Source organism: Cololabis saira, chromosome 15 (assembly GCF_033807715.1).
Source record: "Cololabis saira isolate AMF1-May2022 chromosome 15, fColSai1.1, whole genome shotgun sequence".
NCBI classification, from domain to species: domain Eukaryota; kingdom Metazoa; phylum Chordata; class Actinopteri; order Beloniformes; family Belonidae; genus Cololabis; species Cololabis saira.
In genome coordinates this window covers 5,102,222-5,119,999 of record NC_084601.1, presented here as the reverse complement: position 1 = coordinate 5,119,999, position 17,778 = coordinate 5,102,222, and the positions used below count along the sequence as shown (strand labels likewise).

The following is a 17,778-nucleotide window of genomic DNA, read 5'->3' as shown; positions in this document are numbered from 1 at the left end:
ACTTGGTTGAGGTTTAGTTTAAAGCCACTCTATGTACAAATACCACATCTGACCCCACGAGGGCAGTACTGTATATCACAAGGAAGTTAATATCTAAGTTTGTAAAAGTGTTCAACATGTTGGGCATAATGCTCCATGTCATGCAATAGGTCCTGCAGTCCCAATCACCTATATATATATATATATATATATATATATATATATATATATATATATATATATATATATATATATATGCACCACAGCACCACAGCACAGCCCGCCCACAGCATCATTTACCAGGGGCACGGGACTATTCTCCACCGACACCGTTCCCAAGCTTCCCCCTAGATGAAAATGACACTGCATGTTTTTCTAGGAGCACGGTGGTAGTGCAGCTATCTCACAGCAAGAAGGTCCTGGGTTCGATTCCCGCCGGGGACGCTGTGGGCGCTGAAGTGCGTGTTAGTTCCCCCATGACTTCAGCACCCACACCCTGGGTGGGGTTGGTGAAAGGTCTTTCTGTGTGGAGTTTGCATGTTCTCCCCGTGTTCCCTTGGGTAGCTAATGGGAGCTACCCTCACAAAAAGATGCAACAGTCCTGGCTCTACTGCCCCCTCTGGCCAACCGGGGAACAGATGGGGTGGGGAGGATCCGGCCGGAATAACGTGATCCTTCCACGCGCTACGTCCGGCAGGAGAAACCCCACCATGTCTGGTGAAAAGAAGCTGCTGCTCACTCCTCAGGAGAAGACCTAAGATATGAGATCTGGTTGGTAGAGGGAGCAATGCCCAGGACTGTCGCTTAGGTAGGAGCACTGGGTGATGAAAATGGGAAAAAATCGGGGATAAAAAATTATATAAAAAAAAAAATGACACTGCATGTTTTAGATGTTACCCTGATTCAGCACACCATGATAAAAGTGGCTGTATCATCAACAGAAATGTGCAGACCTTGATGACAAGCTAATTAGGACCATTAATTAGAATCAGGTGTGATGATGAAGGGAAACATCTAAAACATGCAGGACAGTGGGCCTCGAGGACCAGGGTTGGGAAACACTGCACACTGCAAGTAACTCTTGTCAATAGCTCTATATGCCCCCATGTGGTCAGGAGAAGTACAACTACAAAGAGCAGCTTTAAAATACGTCCTTTAGGGACATAAATTAATTAGCCAGTACAGTTATCCGTTCTGCCGTTATCATATCTGCTAATACTAATGTGTCCATGTGTCCCGTGACGGAGAAAAGTCTACATCTATATATATATATATATATATATATATATATATATATATATATATATATATATAGTATCTGGGGTTTGAGAAATGAAGTCTTTCAGATAATCCAGTGCTTTAAAAGTGAGATGAAAGGGTGAAAATCAGCACTGCCTCTCATTTATTACACAGATAAAATATTTCAGAGGGCAGATTTTTCCACTTAACCACAAGAAGTCAAACTGTGCTTTTGGATCAACTCAAACAGAGGATATGAGTGATTAATTGGTACATACCAGTCACTGCTCGGTTGACTCTAGATAAGAGAGAGGGCCCTGACTATTGCATGAATTAATTACAGGGCAATAAAGAGCTACTGACCTGGCGTTCACCGCAAAATCATGAATGAAGCCTTTATTCACAGATAAGACGGGAAACATTCATGCTGAGTAAACTGCATCTTATGTTGAAAATAATATATGGATACACTTATCTAGAATTTTTTTTAAAAACAATTTAACTGGATTCTTTTTCTTCAGGTCTTCTGACCTGAGATGCTACTTCATTTCTAATTTATTGAAAAGGATTCTTCAAATGACCTAGAGTTGTGTCAACAAAAATTATTGCGATTGCAACTACTGCTGTTGAGAAAATAGCCCAATAACGAAGGCAGTGGATGATCATTCAGAGGCAAAGCCCTTTTGTACTGTATAATGATTAAGTACTATCACAACACAACTACATCGTATTAATGAGGCCAAAATCAGCTGTAAACTCGATTTTGATCACTTTAGATGGACCAGCTACGTCACATCCAGCGCTGCCAGAGGTGTGGAAATTTGCTAAAAACATTTCCATTACACTTTTGCAAAAAAATCAGCTTTAAAACCACTTCCTGGAAGCAAACGACATGACGAGGTCATGAAGAAGCCTTTTAAATGAGGTGAAACATCTTGAAGAAGCAAAAAAAAAAAAAAAAAAAATGTTTATGCCCTGTCCTTTAAGTTCTTGAAATTGTTCCCTCCATTTCAGCGTTTACTAATCACCTACTACCTGTGGTTTTCATTGGTACAGAGACATGAGAGAGGGGCGAACACTCATCTAGTATCTCTACTTGTAGAAAGCAGTTGTAGTTAAATAAATGAAAAGGGAAAAGGCTGAATTATACAATAAAAATCGTTAAAAATCGTAAGTGACACTCACCTAAAATCCCAACGAATATGTATCCAAGGAGAACAACCAAAAAGAGAATACAGCAGATTATATCAGTGCAGCCTCTGTGGATGGGGAAAAAATAGTTAACAAGTGTATTGTCCTTTAGAATGATAAATGTGATTCAAAGCAAACACAAAACATAAGGAACACAGATGGACAGAGGATTTGAGGATTAAAGTATTAGACAGTTCCACCTTTTCTTTATGGGTCCATTGAAATTTGGGTCATACTCTGCAGGTTCGTCTGGGAAAAGAAAATCATTAACCATTAATAAGCAATAACATTGTTTATGGTCAGATTATCATGGACACATTAGTAGTTAAGCAGCATGTGCTGTAATGTGTAATCAGCTCATTGATGTTAAACAAAGCCTGGTGATTTTCCAGGCCAACCAACACAAGGAAAGCTTACTCATCTTCTATTATTATCTAATAAGTAACAGAAAATGCACTGGTCAGTAATACAGCTGGTTCAATCACAGCTCACTCCAATGTGTCTCTTATTACCCAACTGGCAGCACTTTTCCACTGGCTCAAAGAGAAGGCGCTCTCACAAAACTCAACGCAGAATTCCAGCAAGAAAAGCCCTTGGAATTAAATTCTGTATGAACTCTATTATACCAGTACTCATAATTCTCTATAAAAGGACTTTTTTTCTGAAATGCATTTAATTAAAAGGAATGAAAAGGAATGAAAAGGAATGAAAAGGAAATTAAAAACAAATGACTTATTCGGGCCGCTCGGTGGCGCAGTGGGTTAAGCAGCGGCTCATATACTGAGGCTACAGTCCTCCTCCTGCAGCGGTCGCAGGTTCCAATCCCGGCCTGCGCACCTTTGCTGCATGTCATCCCCGATCTCTCTCTCTACCCCTTTCATGTCTGCAGCTTGAATAAAGGGCCACTAGAGCCCAAAAAAAATCTTTAAAAAAAAAAAGAAGAAAAACAAATGACTTATTTGCACTATTATGTTACTCCTGAACACCGACTATAGATGCTTCTGCACAATATTTGTGTACATATGAATATGTTGAGTATGAGGGTGGCTCAGTTCATAAAAAATTGGTATAATGATTTGTTCACATGTTTTAATAAAATCAGGAAGCTACTGCTTCTAGTAAATATAGTAAGCACGAGTATTATAACCCACTTCCTTGAGCAGTGGGTTATAACTATAGCCCATCGCTATAACCCACTGTTCCCACTGCTGGATATAGGTATAACCCACTTTCTTGAGACGTTAAGAACCAAGTTTTGGTTTTGAAAAAGATCCATTGTCTTTCTAACTTCCTTGAGAAGTGGGTTATAGCAACAAGAGAATTTAAACATATGTGTAAGAATAAAATGTATCATTCTTCTGTAGTTTTTTGTATAATTACTCACGAACCATTTTTAGAAATGTAGTTTAAATGCCAAACGGTACGTCAAGTTTACATAGCCTCGACCTTTCTTGGACATAGTTGTATAATTTTCTCCAAAAAATATAAATGATTTATTCGGGAAAAAATAAAAACTAAGAAAACTATTTTCTGTAACCTGCTCGAGATTCCAAAATTTCTCTGAAAATAGACCTCCATTTTTCATCACAAAGGAAAAAATCCATCGTCTTTAGTATTAAAAAATAAATAAATAAAGTTACTGCACCAAGGAATCAAATACAACATGAGAGCCTGACTTTAAAAGAAAACCAAAACTGATTTCTTAACTCGTCCAGAAACATAAACGTAACACCGTATGTGCATGAAATGCATTGTGGTGCTCGCAGTGGCAGAAAACTTCCATTTGGAGATTTAGTTTCAACTTAATTTGCTGCAGTTTTTATACAAAGTTCAATACATTTTCACACTCAGTCAGAAATAATTTTCCAAAGCGAAGGTAACAAAATGAGGTCATTTTAACTTAAATGTGTGCAAAACGTATATAAAAAGGACTGTTTGCAGACACGTCCAGTCTCTAGTCTTGTCATAACAATATTGTGCAACACATGCAAAAAGAGGAGAGTTCATAGTCTTTCCTTAACAGAACTGGATCACCATTAATATGTTTATCAAAAATAAGCAAGCGTTAGAAGCAGATGCAATTAACTCTACTCTTTTTCCATCTATAGATGTGACAAATTTACAGTATTAACAGACCAATTTAACTAAAAGACTGTTTCAACTCTGCAATGTTCCTTTGACGTCATCATGGAAATAAATTGATCTTTTAATAGTTTGCCTGGTAACAGCATGATTGCTAACACACACGGACGCAATGCAATAAAGAACTGTGTGATTGTTGCTTCCTGGAACAGAGAGGAAGATTTCCAGAAGGGACCATGAACCTGTCGGGTGACATTTTCCCGCTCTACTTTATGATGACGAGTTTTTCAGGTCTTGCTAGTCCCTGTATATGTAAAGAGGAAAATGACGTGCACCAGACACAATGCACAACACTGACACACTTATTTGAATAGAATTTGAATTCTAGATATGATTTTACAGGCGAGCGAGAGTCGCAGCCATTTAATTATTTAAATAAGAACAATAGGTAATGAGGTTTAAAAAAACTGCTTGAAGAGATCCAAACTGCAAACCTTTCTTCTAATCATGAAAGGAAGATTTGTAAGGATCAAATAGCTTGTGCTGCTTCATTTTGTTGGGCAGGAAAAACCTGACTTGTTAGGTCACTCTCACAAAATGCAACCATCACAAGACTGACAAAGGATCTATACATTTCCCAGAAGAGTAATATTTGGGGGAAGGGATGAGGAACACCTTGACCGGCCGGCTGATTCCCTGCAGGTCTTTGTTCGGTGCCCTGCACTTCTACTGAACTATGCAAATGACAACAAGCTTTGTTAATCAGATTTTTCCCAAAATGCGTGTACATTATCCCAGACAGCCCTTCAACATCAACAACAATAATTTCCAATTTCAGCACAACTACATTTATCTCGTAAAAGTAGATCTCATATTTATCTACTTTAAAAGGGCATGAATCGACTGCGTCAACAGCAGAGGTGTCAAAAGTATTCACATTCATTACTCAGGTAGAAGTATAGATACTAGAGTTTAAAAATACTCCTGTAAAAGTTGAAGTATCAACTCAAGTTTTTTACTCAAGTAAAAGTATAAAAGTACTGGTTTCAAAACTACTTAAAGTATAAAAGTAAAAGTAATGTAAGGGGGAAAAAAGCCATTAAGGACAAAAGCCATTGAAAATGAATGCATCTTAGTATAATGCAAATATATTAAAGAAGCATATATGTGTACTATTGAGCATTAACATGTGTTTCAGAGAGCAGGAGATAAGATGACTAGTTGCCTATAAGTATTGTAATGGTGCAAAAAGTCAAACTTCAGATGTTATCATTTATCCTAACCTTTATTGGAATGTACATCCAAGTTTAGTTGCAGGAATCTGAGGGAACGGATGTAAGAACAAAACTGGACAAGAACATCTGAAACAACCACAACCAAATTCACTCTATCCGGATGGAGCAATTTAACTGGATAGTTTTTTTTTAAAGGCCAAAATGAAATAGAGTAACAAGGCTGTTTTTAAAATGCAAGGAGTAAAAAGTACAGATAATTGCGTGAAAATGTAAGGAGTAAAAGTAAAAAGTCGTCTGAAAAATAATTACTCCAGTGAAGTATAGATAACCAAAATTTCTACTTAAGTAAGGTAACCAAGTATTTGTACTTTGTTACTTGACACCTCTGGTGAGCAGTGCAGACGGACAGCTGGCTCAGCAGGAAGCAAATATCAAAACAGGATCCAGGAACTTAGTACTTATTCATGTGGCGACAGAGTCTGATTCGCTGTGGTAACTAAATGTTAAACCAAATAAAATAAATCAGTCATTCAACATATGAATGTGGTCAATTATTTCTAGGGAGGAAACGATTTATGACTCTTGCTAGAAGTTGCAAAATAGTCACAGTTACTTCAAAGTCCTATGTCACACCAACATCTCATGTGGAACGTCGGCTAAATCACATAAATGGCGTTTAAATGTCCCAAAACCATTCATGGAATAATAAAGAGGCAATGCGGAAATATTTTCCACAAAAGCCAGCTTTCTTTGTGTAATCTTATTCAAGAGTCAGAGTTCAACTCTGCTAAATTCTGTGGTATCGTAAACATCATGGGTTTGTTGTGACAATGTATCCCTGTGCAACACACATAAAAGACAATTCAGGTTTTATATTCTTGTAAAAACTCCAGGGAAAAGCTGTAAACCTTTAAACCCTTACACATCTGCTGCTGGACATTTTTACAACTTTTGTTTTGTTAGAAAGTCCAAGATGACGAGGGCTGTAAGGGCTCGTCACTTGACCTTGGCTGAAGAGGACTGACGCAGCGGACAGTTTGGGTGTGTAGTTACAGATCTCTCTAATGAGATATGAAAGAAATGCATTTAATTAGTGCAATAAAGCAAACGCCTCTACTTTAAAAGAAAGATTTGTTATCTCACTGAAAGCTGGAAACTTAAATAGATTTTTGTCTCATGAGCAAACCCCACTACTCTTACTTTAGGACCAAACATCAACAAAAAGAAATGTTCACATGCAGTATGAAAAGGAAATGAAAAAAAAACCCGAAAAAATATGACTTATTTGCACTATTATTTTACTCCTGAACACCGACCATAGATGCTCAAATAAAATCGGCAACAAAAAAATTATTCACTTAAATGAATGAATGAATGAATTGTTTATTTCGGTTACATTACATTATTTGCAATTCAAAGTGTGTGTGTGTGTGTGTGTGTGTGTGTGTGTGTGTGTGTGTGTGTGTGTGTGTGTGTGTGTGTGTGTGTGTGTGTGTGTGTGTGTGTGTGTGTGTAAATGACAAAACACTTTCATACAAGTTTACACTCATCAGTTTCACACAAAAAAATAAAAAATAAATAAACTCTGTAACCGAAAAAGGAATAGGCTGAAGCCAAAGCTTATATTTGCCTACCCTGTACTTTCCAACAGAAAACCCAGATTATCTGCAATATGAAAAGAAACAAAAAGAGAAATTTCCCTTTAAATTGTTCTGCTTAACCAAATTATACTCCAATCATTTAGCATTGTAATCCTTAATTATTTTACTTTTCAATATTTTTTTTAAATTCAACAGAGATTTACACAGTTTCACTTCATCACTAAGTTGATTCCATAATTTGACTCCCAAAAATGAAACACATCTATATTTAACATTAGTCCTCACACGACATCTTTCAAAGACCCACAGCCTTCTTAAATTATAATTTGTTTCTCTTAATTTAAAGAAATGCTGAAAACAAGCAGGAAGGCTATTATTCTTAACTCGAAACAAAATTTCTAATGTTTTTAAATATACAATATCTATGAATTTTAATATGCATGACTCTACAAATAATTTTTTAGTAGTGTCACGATAAGAAACTTTATTTATTATTCTTACAGCTCTTTTCTGGAGTTTAACTATAGGGTCTATATAAGTTCTATACGTATTCCCCCAAACCTCCACACAATATGACATGTATGGCATGATAAGAGAGAAATACAGTATGTGCAGACATTTTTTATCCAACAGATCCCTTGTTTTGTAAATTATACCAATAAATCAGAAGCATGTCGGCCATTTCTCTTACATTTCGGACTGTCTCAGAAAATTAGAATATTGTGATTTTCTGTAATGCAATTACAAAAACAAAAATGTCATACATTCTGGATTCATTACAATTCAACTGAAATATTGCAAGCCTTTTATTATTTTAATATTGCTGATCATGGCTTACAGCTTAAGAAACCTCAAATATCCTATCTTAAAAAATTAGAATATTCTGGGAATCTTAATCTTAAACTGTAAACCATAATCAGCAATATTAAAATAATTAAAAGGCTTGCAATATTTCAGTTGATTTGTAATGAATCCAGAATGTATGACTTTTTTGTTTTTACAGAAAATAAAGAACTTCATCACAATATTCAAATTTCCTGTAGTTCTTACGTCGACCTGGGTAGATGACGGATAAAATAAAATAATCTTTTAAAAAAGGTGCAGTTATGGATATTTTTGCTTTTCATTCATTTTCCATTCATTAAATTCGGCTCAATGTTACCAAAAATAGCTTTAATGCATTTTCTGGTAAATGATCTGCTGCAACAATTAAAACACCACCTTCTTCCTTAACTGCCTCCACCTCTAGACAGAAAACCCATGATCAAACCGTCCAACTGCTCAGACAATGATTCATTTAGCTGAGAGATCTTGTTTTCACGAATCAGGAAGTTCATAACACTGAACAGGATTTCTACTTCCTGATAACTGTTGTTGATGTCCAACTCAAAAGGCTGTGGTGTACTCTGGGAGAACTTTAAACTAGACAACAGTTTTATTGAGAACTGACTGTGTTGTCACAGTATTTTATTTTTACGTTTCAAGTGTCAGCTCTGACATGTTTCCATAACCTATTTAAGAAGACATAAGCTCAACTGTGTATTTACTTCCAGGGAGGGTTTGTTTACTGCGGTGTAACTTAACCACGCCAACTGTCAACATACTTGTGACTACCTGGACCCAAGAGCTACTGTAGAGAGCAAACAGGGACACCAGGATTCTGGAGAAAAATCAGCTCGTCACAGGTGATGAGCAGAAGCTAAAACTATCCTTCAGTTGCAAAATGTTACAACTATTCTGACTATAAAGTCGTATCTCTGCTGTTTGGTATCACAGTGTTCACCACACTGAACATGGACCAGAGAAAGCAAAGGAGAGAGATGAAAGAAAATCTCCAAACAGCTTGATGTTCCTGTACCTACAGACGTTTAGGGTCAACAGGACTGAAGCCAACCCCCCTGGACACGGATGACAATTTGAAGAGATGGATAATATACAGGACTGTCTCAGAAAATTAGTATTAATATTAATATTGTCATAAAGTTCTTTATTTTCTGTAATGCAATTAAAAAAACAAGAATGTCATACATTCTGAATTCATTACAAATCTACTGAAATATTGCAAGCCTTTTCTTATTTTAATATTGCTGATCATGGCTTACAGTTTAAGATTAAGATTCCCAGAATATTCTAATTTTTTGAGATAGGATATTTGAGCATTCAAATTCATTCAGAACTGTGCTGCCCGAACTCTGATGAAAACTTGCAAATACGACCATATCACCCCTATTCTTCAGAACCTACACTGGCTTCCCAGAACCTCAAGAATCCAATACAAGATTGCCCTCATCACCCACCTCTGCATCTACAGCAATGCCCCTTAATACCTCAAAGACCTCCTTACTAGGGATGGGAATCGAGAACTGGTTCTTGTCCAGTGTTTCAATTCCTTGGAATCCTTTGCAAATTTTCCCTTTTCAATTCCAGTCGTTCGTAAGGCAGCAGTCAACAGTAAACATGGCGCCCAAGCGATACAAACGCTCGAAAGTCTGGTTACATTTCAGTAAAAAAGATGCCAACAGGGCAACTTGCAATACTTGCCCAATGAATATTTCATCAAAGGGTGGAAATACTAGCAACATGGAAAAACATTCGTGCACACAGCAGCAATAACAATCAATGAATGTTGTTTTTTAGAACGCCAGTAATTCTCAACCCATCAGCAGCAACATTAGCATGTCCTTGGCTAATAATACTGCAGGTAACTAATTAACTGGAACACTGCCTATCATATTAGTGCCATGTTGTTGTTTTTTTTTTTCTCCAAATGAGAATTGATAAGGGGGATCGATAAAGAACGAATCGAAATTGGAATTGGAATCATAAAAATATCATCAATTATAATAATGACTTGGTTTTATATAGTGCCCTTCAAGGCACCCAGAGCGTTTTACAGAGATCCTTATTCATTCATCCACATTCTCACCGGTAGCTACCACCACCGGTGATAGCTACCGGTGAGAACGTTCTCCGTAGCCACAGCTGCCCTGCAGACTGACGGAAGCGTGGCTGCCATATCGCGCCAAACCTCCGACCACCACCAAACATTCATACACATTCACACGGGGCAAGGTGGGTAAGGTGTATTGCCCAAGGACACTACGACAGCAAACTGGGGACGGAGCGGGAATCGAACCGCCGACCTTCCAATCATTGGACGACCCGCTCCACCACCTGAGCTACTGCCACCCCCAATTCCCATCCCTACTCCTGACCCCTCACTCATCCACCCGTAACCTCCGGTCACAAAACACCAACCTCCTCTATCAACCCCCCCACGACTCCATGGGAGGCCAGGCCTTTTGCTCCGCTGCCCCCACAACTGGAACTCCCTCCCTGAACCTCCACATCTGGAACTCCCTCCTTGAACCTCCACATCTGGAACTCCCTCCCTGAACCTCCACAACTGGAACTCCCTCCCTGAACCTCCACATCTGGAACTCCCTCCTTGAACCTCCACATCTGGAACTCCCTCCCTGAACCTCCACATCTGGAACTCCCTCCCTGAACCTCCACATCTGGAACTCCCTCCCTGAACCTCCACATCTGGAACTCCCTCCCTGAACCTCCACATCTGGAACTCCCTCCCTGAACCTCCACATCTGGAACTCCCTCCCTGAACCTCCACATCTGGAACTCCCTCCCTGAACCTCCACATCTGGAACTCCCTCCCTGAACCTCCACATCTGGAACTCCCTCCTTGAACCTCCACATCTGGAACTCCCTCCCTGAACCTCCACATCTGGAACTCCCTCCCTGAACCTCCACATCTGGAACTCCCTCCCTGAACCTCCACATCTGGAACTCCCTCCTTGAACCTCCACATCTGGAACTCCCTCCTTGAACCTCCACATCTGGAACTCCCTCCCTGAACACCCACATCTGGAACTCCCTCCCTGAACCTCCACATCTGGAACTCCCTCCCTGAACCTCCACATCTGGAACTCCCTCCCTGAACCTCCACATCTGGAACTCCCTCCCTGAACCTCCACATCTGGAACTCCCTCCCTGAACCTCCACATCTGGAACTCCCTCCTTGAACCTCCACATCTGGAACTCCCTCCCTGAACCTCCACATCTGGAACTCCCTCCTTGAACCTCCACATCTGGAACTCCCTCCCTGAACACCCACATCTGGAACTCCCTCCCTGAACCTCCACATCTGGAACTCCCTCCTTGAACCTCCACATCTGGAACTCCCTCCCTGAACACCCACATCTGGAACTCCCTCCCTGAACCTCCACATCTGGAACTCCCTCCCTGAACACCCACATCTGGAACTCCCTCCCTGAACCTCCACATCTGGAACTCCCTCCCTGAACCTCCACATCTGGAACTCCCTCCTTGAACCTCCACATCTGGAACTCCCTCCCTGAACCTCCACATCTGGAACTCCCTCCCTGAACCTCCACATCTGGAACTCCCTCCTTGAACCTCCACATCTGGAACTCCCTCCCTGAACCTCCACATCTGGAACTCCCTCCCTGAACCTCCACATCTGGAACTCCCTCCCTGAACCTCCACATCTGGAACTCCCTCCTTGAACCTCCACATCTGGAACTCCCTCCCTGAACCTCCACATCTGGAACTCCCTCCCTGAACCTCCACATCTGGAACTCCCTCCTTGAACCTCCACATCTGGAACTCCCTCCCTGAACCTCCACATCTGGAACTCCCTCCCTGAACCTCCACATCTGGAACTCCCTCCCTGAACCTCCACATCTGGAACTCCGTCCCTAAACCCCCACATCTGGAACTCCCTCCCTGAACCTCCACATCTGGAACTCCCTCCTTGAACCTCCACATCTGGAACTCCCTCCCTGAACCTCCACATCTGGAACTCCCTCCCTGAACCTCCACATCTGGAACTCCCTCCCCGAACCTCCACATCTGGAACTCCCTCCCTGAACCTCCACATCTGGAACTCCCTCCCTGAACCTCCACATCTGGAACTCCGTCCCTAAACCCCCACATCTGGAACTCCCTCCCTGAACCTCCACATCTGGAACTCCCTCCCTGAACCTCCACATCTGGAACTCCCTCCCTGAACCTCCACATCTGGAACTCCCTCCCTGAACCTCCACATCTGGAACTCCCTCCCTGAACCTCCACATCTGGAACTCCCTCCTTGAACCTCCACATCTGGAACTCCCTCCCTGAACCTCCACATCTGGAACTCCCTCCCTGAACCTCCACATCTGGAACTCCCTCCCTGAACAGCTACGTCCACCCCAGTCTGTGGACACTTTTAAAAAGGGGCTTAAATGTTTTTGTTCAGGAAGGTTTTCCCTGGTCTTTAATAGATGTTTTTATTGTTTCTGTGCTTTTATGCTTTTACTGGTCTTTTATGTGTCTTGATTTTATTCCTTTTTGTTTATTTTGTATCTGTAGCACTTTGAGATTATTTTATGAAAAGTGCTTTACAAATAAAATGTGTTATACTACTACTACTACTACTACTACTACTACTACTACTACTACTACTACTACTACTACTACTACTACTAATAATAATAATAATAATAATAATAATAATAATAATAATAATTATTATTATTATTATTATTATTATTATTATTATTATTATTATTATTATTATTATTATTATTAGTATTATTATTATTAGTATTATTATTATTATTACTGGACTGCATGCCATAGGTACTCCAACATCAATAATGACCCAAAACACACAACTATTAACGCCCAAGAATGACTTGGGTGTTAATAATTGTGTGTTTTGAAGTGTTTTCTTCTAAAACCTGCTGAACATCTGTGGAGCTGAAGCATTCAGTCTGGACTGGAGAAGAAATCCTTCACACCTGAGACAGACGGAGCAGTTTGTTCATGAGTGTACAAAATACCTGTCAACAGGTGCAGAAGTCTCAGTTAGAGTTACACTACACTATTCACTTGACTGCAGTAAACTCTTCAAAAGATTTTGCATCATCATCTTTCATTAAGTCTAGGGTCAGGTATTTTTTGTCCAGGTTAGTGTCCCTGGTGATTTAATTTTTTTTTAAATTATTTATAATTCTGCTGAACCAGAATTCAAAGTCAATGATCAGTAAAGTATTTCTCAGCTCTTTTATCAGTGACCATTGTGGGGTTTTCTCTATTTAATGGAAGAGTACCAACACATTTGTGTACATCTAATAACACAGTCAGTCAGTCAAGTTAATTCTCCCGAAATGAAGTTATGTGAAATAAAAACCACCACTATTATTATGTACTATTATGTATTATTATGTAACCAGACTACTATTATTTATATTTGTATTGTATTGCACCAATCACCACAACAAATTCTTTGTGTGTGTCTAACAAAATTGGCGAAAAACCCTTTTCTGATTCTGATTCTGATTCTGATTATGTCTTTTAATGTAGATGAATGTAGGTCACACTTGTGTAATACTGAAAGTGATATGTGAGGTTATGGCGTTTGAACTTGTATGATAGCAGCAGTAATAATTCATCCATCTACTGTTTATTCCTGCTGATTATTTCATTTGTGGGCCATGAGGATCTCCTGGAGTCTATCCTAGCTCTCCACCGCAGGGCCACATGTAGAGAAACAACCACATGCTCATGCTCTCACTCCTGTGGGCAAGTTGGAAGCAGCAATTAACCTAATAAACCTGTTTTTAGACTGTGAGAGGAAAGGTCACCGGGAACCAGGAACCTGCTTGCATCAATTAACCTTATTATAGTCATAACCACCATGACATAATGACGTAATTCAATTATAACTATAATAACCTAAACTTAAGAACAAGGTATTACCAGTACTGGAGTTGAGGGGGGATGAGGGGGGATGAGGGGGGATGGCATCCCCCCCTGAAATAAAAACGGTCCAAATCATCCCCCCCTGTAAAACTGCCATCCCTCCTTTCCATCCCTTATGTCATTTCATCAATGAATGTGGTTTTACTGCTATTTCAACATTTAGAGTCATCACCAGAAGAATAACACCAGAAAAATTTGAAAATTTTCACCTGTTTCAAGATTTATCTTCTTATTACAAACAAAAAAATCTTGTTCCACTGGCAGATTTTTCTACTTATTTCAAGTGAAAATCTACTAGAAACAGGTGAAAATTGTTGTTTTTTCCAGTGATGAGTCTTGTTTTAAGTGTGATATTTTCTTTACTAAAATGAGACATTTTAACTAGAAATAAGACAAATATTCTTGTTTAGATTTTGAGTTTTTGCAGTGATCCATTTTACTTATCCTGTGAAGGACAGAGTCATATTGATAAGTTCAGAAAACTGTTTTTTATTGTTGTGTTTTGATGTATTTGATGTAAGCCCAGTGGATATTTAAAGCTTACAGAAGGCTGCATTTAACTGCTGCTATGTCATTCCTGCAGTATTTCTGCAGCTGTTTTGGTCATTGCTATTATTTGTAATATATTATATTATTTGTAATCAGCACAAAATATCTGTCCCCATATGATAAAATCCACCATCCCCCCTGATTTTTCTTTTTACAACTCGAGTAGGCTACTGGTAATAACCACCATGACATAATGACGTAATTCAATTATAACTATAATAACCAAAACTTAAGAACTTAAGTCATTCATGTCTACTTGGACAAGCCTCAATAAACCTATAATGCTGTGATGTCATTTTATATCTACCTCCATAAAGTTGTAGTCAAGATATTGATTAAAAGTAAACCACAGTCTTTTAATAATATGATGTTTAGCTTGTAAGTGCTGGAAGAGTTCACTTTGACAACAGTAAGAGTCCTCCGGGAGAACTAACGGAGAATATTTAACTCACCTTGTTCCTGCTTTGCTTTTTTACCCATGTTCAGCCTCAACCGACTCCCAAACTCTTAAAAACACCTCCCGCTGCTGAAAATAGAGCTTAAAACTTTACAAAACGACACATAAACGGGACTTTAGGCGAGGTCAGTGCGTCCCAGCGAGGAAATCTTTGCCTTCCTTGACGCTGGTAACTAAGTGGTGACGACAGGAGCGCACCTGTTTACAGATGCGCGTACCTGTTTACAGATGCGCGTACCTGCGCAGTCAAAGATTGTTTATCAGAAAGGAGGCGTCACTCCGAATTCAGACAGTGGACAGATAGACTTATTACTGTTTATGTCAGGGATGTCAAACTCATATTAGGTAGAGGGCCGCATTCCTTCAAATGAGACTTTAAGGGGGCCGGTGTTCTGCCATTTTGCTGCTTTGCCAAAAAATGCTAATGGTTTTCTACCTTTGTAGAGCTACAATTTTATTGTGTTTTACTCCATAAACCACGTCCTTTTCCCCTCAAGTGGTCCTTGTCTCTTGTCAGGCCGTCATTGTAAATAAGAATGTGTTATTAATGACCTGCCTGGTTAAATAAAGGTGAATAGCCGAATGAATATCAAATAAAGCGATAGAATTGTTTTTTTTCTCTCTTTATCGTATAATTTTCACAAAGTGTAATGCAATTCATGTCATGGGTAATGTATTTTGAAGGATAAAATACTCGACATCCCATATTATCCTTTTTACATTGTGCAAGAAATGATTGGCGTCGCAATCAAACTTTGAAAATCGACTGTGCGCATGCGCAGAACCACAAAGTAGCATTTTCTGGCAGGGAGCATGGAATGGCAGAATCAATCAAATATCAATATAACTCAAGTCAACATAATTGCATGTTGGTACATGAAAACACCGGTAACACAATGTAAAATTACAAATGTAGTAGAGAAAAAAAATAGCCTACCAAAAATTTCCTATTATACAAGACTGTCTCAGAAAATTAGAATATTGTGATTTTCTGTAATGCAATTACAAAAACAAAAATGTCATACATTCTGGATTCATTACAAATCAACTGAAATATTGCAAGTCTTTTATTATTTTAATATTGCTGATCATGGCTTACAGTTTAAGAAAACTCAAATATCCTATCTCAAAAAATTAGAATATTCTGGGAACCTTAATCTTAAACTAATCTTAAACTTAAACCATTTCCTGGCTGGCAGCAACAGCGGGTCATGGTTGTCTCAGTCAAAATTGTGTCTTGTCCAGCCAGTCAGAAGATGATTTTTTGATTTGTGAATTCTGATTGGTGGATCATGTGAAATTTTGTATAAATGCACTTTGGTGCATTTTTTAAAATTATTTTATGTGTCAAGTTCACCAAACCGGTCTGATCTTCCAGCAAATCAGCACCAGTTAGTCAAATATTATCTACCACTCGGAGCATCAATAAGTTCATCTATAACCATTGTCTAATCATTCTATGTACAGCACGGGGAAGTAGCAACATTATTTTGTTCAGGATGAATGCTTCAGTTTTATCTGTTGAAAATATGCCACTTGTAACAAGAAACTTGTTTTTACATTGTGTGCTTTCAACAACCTGAAATACAGTTACATTGTAAAGTATCAAGAGCCTCTGTAGTATAGTAAGGTTCCTCTGTAAATTAATTACAATTCTGTGAAATTGATTCTGTGGTTTCTTGTGCTGGCCCCCCCTTCTCCTCCCTTTCTCTCTTTTGTCCATGTTGCAGCATCCTTTGCCGGACACCGGAACCTGCAGGTGGTCGTGGGTGGCTTGTAGCTTGCATTACGGAGCACAAGTCTTTCCCCGACCCTGCACCCCAACCTGGGACTTGCTGATTGGGCCGGAGCTTCGGGAGCTGTGTGCTGGCCTGCGGTCCCCACCCCTGGTCATCCCGTTGCTGCTTCCACCTGCCTGCTGTGCTGTTGCCGTCCCTGACCCACCAGTCTGGCCCTCGGCAGGAGGGTCCCCCCTGATGAGCCTGGTCCTGCTCAAGGTTTCTTCCCTCCTAAAGGGGAGTTTGCCACTGTTTGGCTTAAGGTTTTTCTCCCACTAGGGGAGTTTTTACCTGCCATTGTTTATGTAATAACTGCTCGGGGGTCATGTTCTGGGTATGGGTCTCTGTAAAGCGTCTAGAGACAACTCTGTTGTATTAGACGCTATATAAATAAAATTGAATTGAAATTGAATTGAATTGAAACAATAGGAACGTTAAAGTTTAATGATCACATATGGCTTGATGACATTGGTTCATGTATTTTCTTAAAACTGTCTTATTGAAGGAGGACGAGGTGGCTGATATTACCAAGGGTATCCCAAGAGTGCTGAATACATTTGTAAGGACGTTCAAACCGTAGTAATTGACACACTGGAAAAATGGCTCTTGAAGTAAAATAAGAGATGCAGACTTTGATACCTACAGCATGAAATTACTGGAATTCATGTGGAGGTCATCTATTTTGCTCTGACCGATATTCTTCATGAAAAGGGGGATACAACAGACTGCACAAAAATCATTGCCCATTTAACCTGCTCCAACAACTCATACAAAAGTCAACACAAAGACAAAAGTAAAAAAAAAAAAATCTAATCAAATCTTGAATATATACAGGACTGTCTCAGAAAATTAGAATATTGTGATTTTCTGTAATGCAGTTA

General features: G+C 39.3%; 1 protein-coding gene across 1 annotated transcript in view; it reads right to left on the bottom strand.

Moving 5' to 3' along the window:
- Nucleotides 1–15,313, bottom strand: part of slc44a4 (solute carrier family 44 member 4) — a 28,082-nt gene extending 12,769 nt beyond the window's left edge. The window contains exons 1-3 of the mRNA XM_061742198.1: nucleotides 15,115–15,313; nucleotides 2,610–2,658; nucleotides 2,404–2,477 (exon numbers count right to left, since the gene is read on the bottom strand). Of these exons, the coding sequence (XP_061598182.1) occupies nucleotides 2,404–2,477; nucleotides 2,610–2,658; nucleotides 15,115–15,142 (151 nt within the window). The 5' untranslated portion in view covers nucleotides 15,143–15,313. The remainder of the gene's footprint in view (nucleotides 1–2,403; nucleotides 2,478–2,609; nucleotides 2,659–15,114) is intronic.
- Between the last annotated feature and the right edge of the window lie 2,465 nt (nucleotides 15,314–17,778).